At 55.3% G+C, this 6,000-nt stretch overlaps 1 protein-coding gene across 1 annotated transcript in view; it reads left to right on the forward strand.

Moving 5' to 3' along the window:
- The window catches only part of LOC139241503 (uncharacterized), a 45,723-nt gene that overhangs the window by 24,295 nt on the left and 15,428 nt on the right, over window positions 1-6,000 (forward strand). The window contains exons 7-8 of the mRNA XM_070870030.1: window positions 3,000-3,064; window positions 5,146-5,181. Coding sequence (XP_070726131.1) covers window positions 3,000-3,064; window positions 5,146-5,181 — 101 coding nt within the window. The remainder of the gene's footprint in view (window positions 1-2,999; window positions 3,065-5,145; window positions 5,182-6,000) is intronic.

A 6,000-nucleotide genomic window follows, 5' to 3' on the forward strand; every position in this document is an offset into this window, starting at 1 on the left:
TGCTCACTGACCCCGTGTCCTAACTCGCACCGAGTCCCACTCACCCATCACCCCCTGTGCTCACTGCCCCCGTGTCCTAACTCGCACCCAGTCCCACTCACCCATCACCCCCTGTGCTCATTGCCCCGTGTCCTAACTCACACCGAGTCCCACTCACCCATCACCCCCTGTGCTCACTGCCCCCGTGTCCTAACTCACACCCAGTCCCACTCACCCATCACCCGCTGTGCTCACTGCTCCGTGTCCTAACTCACACCCAGTCCCACTCACCCATCACCCCCTGTGCTCATTGACCCCGTGTCCTAACTCGCACCGAGTCCCGCTCACCCATCACCCCCTGTGCTCACTGCCCCCGTGTCCTAACTCACACCCAGTCCCACTCTCCCATCACCCCCTGTGCTCACTGACCCCGTGTCCTAACTCGCACCGAGTCCCACTCACCATCACCCCCTGTGCTCACTGCCCCGTGTCTTAACTCACACCTAGTCCCACTCACCCATCACCCCCTGTGCTCATTGACCCCGTGTCCTAACTCACACCGAGTCCCGCTCACCCATCACCCCCTGTGTTCACTGCCCCGTGTCCTAACTCACACCCAGTCCCACTCACCCATCACCCCCTGTGCTCACTGAACCGTGTCCTAACTCGCACCGAGTCCCACTCACCCATCACCCCCTGTGCTCACTGCCCCGTGTCCTAACTCACACCGAGTCCCACTCACCCATCACCCCCTGTGCTCGCTGCCCCGTGTCCTAACTCACACCGAGTCCCGCTCACCCATCACCCCCTGTGCTCACTGCCCCCGTGTCCTAACTCACACTGAGTCCCACTCACCCATCACCCCCTGTGCTCACTGACCCCGTGTCCTAACTCACACCCAGTCCCACTCACCCATCACCCCCTGTGCTCACTGACCGACATTGGCTCCCGGTTAAGCAACACCTCGATTTCAAAATTCTCATCCTTATTTATAAATCCTTCCATGGCCCTCCCCCCTCCCTATCTCTGTAACCTCCTCCAGTCCCGACACCTCTCCCTATCTCTGTAACCTCCTCCAGCCCCTACACCCCTCCCTATCTCTATAACCCCTTCCAGCCCCTACACCCCTCCCTATCTCTGTAACCTCCTCCAGCCCCTACACCCCTCCCTATCTCTGTAACCTCCTCCAGCCCCTACACCCCTCCCTATCTCTGTAACCTCCGCCAGCCCCTACACCCCTCCCTATCTCTGTAATCTCCTCCAGTCCCTACACCCCTCCCTATCTCTGTAACCTCCTCCAGCCCCTACACCCCTCCCTATCTCTGTAACCTCCTCCAGCCCCTACACCCCTCCCTATCTCTGTAATCTCCTCCAGCCCCTACACCCCTCCCTATCTCTGTAACCCCATCCAGCCCCCACACCCCTCCCTATCTCTGTAACCTCCGCCAGCCCCTACACCCCTCCCTATCTCTGTAACCTCCTCCGGCCCCTACACCCCTCCCTATCTCTGTAATCTCCTCCAGCCCCTACACCCCTCCCTATCTCTGTAACCTCCTCCGGCCCCTACACCCCTCCCTATCTCTGTAACTTCCTCCAGCCCCTACACCCCTCCCTATCTCTGTAACCTCCTCCGGCCCCTACACCCCTCCCTATCTCTATAACCTCCTCTGGCCCCTACACCCCTCCCTATCTCTGTAACCTCCTCCAGCCCCTACACCCCTCCCTATCTCTGTAACCTCCTCTGGCCCCTACACCCCTCCCTATCTCTGTAACCTCCTCCAGCCCCTACACCCCTCCCTATCTCTGTAACCCCCTCCAGCCCCTACACCCCTCCCTAACTCTGTAACCTCCTCCAGCCCCTACACCCCTCCCTATCTCTGTAACCTCCTCCAGCCCCACAATCCCCGCCCCCCCCCCCCCCGAGATGTCTGCGCTCCTCTAACTCTGCCCCCCTGACCATCCCCGATTATAATCGCTCCACCATCGGTGGCCGTGCCTTCTGTTGCCTGGGCCCCAAGCTCTGGAACTCCCTCCCTAAACCTCTCCGCCTCTCTACCCCTCTCTCCTCCTTCGAGACGCTCCTTAAAACTGACCTCTGTGACCAAGCCTTTGCTCACCTGTCCCTAATTTCTCCTTGTGTGGCTCGGTGTCATATTTTCTGTCTCATAATCCTCCTTTGAAGCGCCCAGGGACATTTCTCAATGTTAAAGGCGCTATATTAATACACGTTGTTGTTGTTGTCTGTGGCTGACCAATGGGAGTGTTCGCTCTGTCTGTCTGACCAATGGCAGTGTTCGCTCTGTCTCTCTGACCAATGGGAGTGTTCGCTCTGTCTCTCTGACCAATGGGAGTGTTCACTCTGTCTGTCTGACCAATGGGAGTGTTCGCTCTGTCTCTCTGACCAATGGGAGTGTTCGCTCTGTCTGCTGACCAATGGGAGTGTTCACTCTGTCTGTCTGACCAAAGGGAGTGTTCGCTCTGTCTCTCTGACCAATGGGAGTGTTCACTCTGTCTGCTGACCAATGGGAGTGTTCACTCTGTCTGTCTGACCAAAGGGAGTGTTCGCTCTGTCTCTCTGACCAATGGGAGTGTTCACTCTGTCTGCTGACCAATGGGAGTGTTCACTCTGTCTGTCTGACCAATGGGAGTGTTCGCTCTGTCTGCTGACCAATGGGAGTGTTCACTCTGTCTGTCTGACCAAAGGGAGTGTTCGCTCTGTCTCTCTGACCAATGGGAGTGTTCACTCTGTCTGTCTGACCAATGGGAGTGTTCGCTCTGTCTGTCTGACCAATGGGAGTGTTCGCTCAGTCTGCTGACCAATGGGAGTGTTCACTCTGTCTGTCTGACCAATGGCAGTGTTCGCTCTGTCTCTCTGACCAATGGGAGTGTTCGCTCCGTCTCTCTGACCAATGGCAGTGTCTGCTCTGACTTTACGACACTACAGGCGCTGTATAAATGCAGTGCTTGTTGGAGGCGTTGCTAAGACTGAATTGACCAAGGTCGGGCGTTTGTTGTTGTAGAATAACGGTGGGAGCCGGTGGCAGGACATCGCGGCCAGCGACAGACAGAGAGCGGTCTGACAACGGTAAGTCACATAACGTTACATGTACCGTCACAAAATGGCCGCCACGTCCCCTTGAAGGCCTCTTCCCATCGGCGTCCAGTTCTGGTCTCCATATACCTGGTTAGACCACACTTGGAGTACCGTGTACAGTTCTGGTCTCCATATACCTGGGTTAGACCACACTTGGAGCACTGTGCACAGTTCTGGTCTGGTTAGACCACACTTGGAGCACCGTGTACAGTTCTGGTCTGGTTAGACCACACTTGGAGCACCGTGCACAGTTCTGGTCTGGTTAGACCACACTTGGAGCACTGTGCACAGTTCTGGTCTGGTTAGACCACACTTGGAGCACTGTGCACAGTTCTGGTCTGGTTAGACCACACTTGGAGCACCGTGCACAGTTCTGGTCTCGTTAGACCACACTTGGAGCACCGTGCACAGTTCTGGTCTGGTTAGACCACACTTGGAGCACCGTGCACAGTTCTGGTCTCGTTAGACCACACTTGGAGCACCGTGCACAGTTCTGGTCTGGTTAGACCACACTTGGAGCACCGTGCACAGTTCTGGTCTCGTTAGACCACACTTGGAGCACTGTGCACAGTTCTGGTCTGGGTTAGACCACACTTGGAGCACTGTGCACAGTTCTGGTCTGGTTAGACCACACTTGGAGCACCGTGCACAGTTCTGGTCTGGTTAGACCACACTTGGAGCACCGTGCACAGTTCTGGTCTCGTTAGACCACACTTGGAGCACCGTGCACATTTCTGGTCTCCATATACCTGGTTAGACCACACTTGGAGCACAGTGCATAGTTCTGGTCTGGTTAGACCACACTTGGAGCACTGTGCACAGTTCTGGTCTCCATATACCTGGTTAGACCACACTTGGAGCACAGTGCACAGTTCTGGTCTGGTTAGACCACACTTGGAGCACTGTGCACAGTTCTGGTCTCGTTAGACGACACTTGGAGCACTGTGCACAGTTCTGGTCTCGTTAGACGACACTTGGAGCACTGTGCACAGTTCTGGTCTGGTTAGACCACACTTGGAGCACTGTGCACAGTTCTGGTCTGGTTAGACCACACTTGGAGCACCGTGTACAGTTCTGGTCTGGTTAGACCACACTTGGAGCACTGTACACAGTTCTGGTCTGGTTAGACCACACTTGGAGCACTGTACACAGTTCTGGTCTGGTTAGACCACACTTGGAGCACTGTGCACAGTTCTGGCCTGGTTAGACCACACTTGGAGCACCGTGCACAGTTCTGGTCTGGTTAGACCACACTTGGAGCACTGTGTACAGTTCTGGTCTGGTTAGACCACACTGGGAGCACTGTGCACAGTTCTGGTCTGGGTTAGACCACACTTGGAGCACCGTGCACAGTTCTGGTCTGGTTAGACCACACTTGGAGCACTGTGCACAGTTCTGGTCTGGTTAGACCACACTTGGAGCACTGTGCACAGTTCTGGTCTCCGTATTATAAAAAGGGATATCGAGGCCTTGTGGAAGATGCAAGAACTATTTACAAGGATAATACCAGAACTGGGAGACTATAACTATCGGGAACAACTGAACCGGCTGGGTTCGTTTCTCTAGAAAGGAGGAGGCTGAGACGTGATCTGATCGTTAAGATTATGAAATAGTTTGATCGGGTAGATGTAGAGAAGATGTTCCCACTTGTGTGGGGAAGACCAGAACTAGAGGGCCACCAATATAAGATCGTCACTGATAAACCCAATGGGGAATTCGGGAGAAACCTCTTTACCCAGAGAGCGGTGAGAATGTGGGACTCGCTGCCACAGGGAGGGGTTGAGGGGATTAGTGTCGATGGATTTAAGGGGGAGCTGGAGAGACACACGAGGGAGAAAGGAAACAGGATATGGTGATGGGGTGGGATGGAGAGGGGTGGGAGGGGGCTGGTGGGGAGGAGGCCGAGAGGCCTGTTTCTGTGCTGTGAATACGATGTTAATGCCACTTGGCGTCCATGCTGCTCTGTCATGGTGGGGCCGCGGTGCCGGGGAGGGGGAGGAGAGGGGGATGGCGGTGGGGGGGTTTGAATAAAGACGTTCCAAGCGTAAACCCTGTCTGCTTCCTCCCGCTAGGCGATGACGACGGGTGCGTGAGTTACGTCAACCTGCGTAAGTTGCGGGCTGTGGTCGCGACACCGCCATTTTGTGTCGTGATGTGGGCCGCCATTTTGTGTCATGGTGCGCGTCGCCATTTTTTTTTTGTCTTAATGTGGGCCGCCATTTTGTGGCGTTGCACGGGGCCACCATTTTGTGCGGTGCTGTGGGCCGCCATTTTGTGTCATGATGTGGGCCGCCATTTTGTGTCATGATGTGGGCCGCCATTTTGTGTCATGATGTGGGCCGCCATTTTGTGTCGTGATGTGGGCCACCATTTTGTGTCATGATGTGGGCCGCCATTTTGTGTCATGATGTGGGCCGCCATTTTGTGTCATGATGTGGGCCACCATTTTGTGTCATGATGTGGGCCGCCATTTTGTGTCATGATGTGGGCCGCCATTTTGTGTCGTGATGTGGGCCACCATTTTGTGTCATGATGTTTGCCGCCATTTTGTGGCGTGGCCCAGGCCGCCATTTTTTTTTCCAGGATCGCTGCTGTCCTGCGGTGGGGAGAGCGCGAGGGTGAAAGAGGGGTATGGCGGCAAATCCGAAAATAGAGGCATGTTGCAAAGCCCCAACACCCCACAGTGCCAACCCGTGACCGAAGTCTCGGTGGGGGAAGGGTAGGGGGTTGGGGGAGGGTCTGAGGAAAATAAAGAATTATTGTCAAAGGACTGGTAAATGGGTTGAGAGAGCAGGGCAGTGGGATTAGTTTGGGGATTGATACAGGACTATGGGGAGAGAGCGGGGCAGTGGGATTAGTTTGGGGATTGATACAGGACTATGGGGAGAGAGTGGGGCAGTGGGATTAGTTTGGGGATTGATACAGGA

Source organism: Pristiophorus japonicus, unplaced genomic scaffold (assembly GCF_044704955.1).
Source record: "Pristiophorus japonicus isolate sPriJap1 unplaced genomic scaffold, sPriJap1.hap1 HAP1_SCAFFOLD_1094, whole genome shotgun sequence".
NCBI classification, from domain to species: domain Eukaryota; kingdom Metazoa; phylum Chordata; class Chondrichthyes; family Pristiophoridae; genus Pristiophorus; species Pristiophorus japonicus.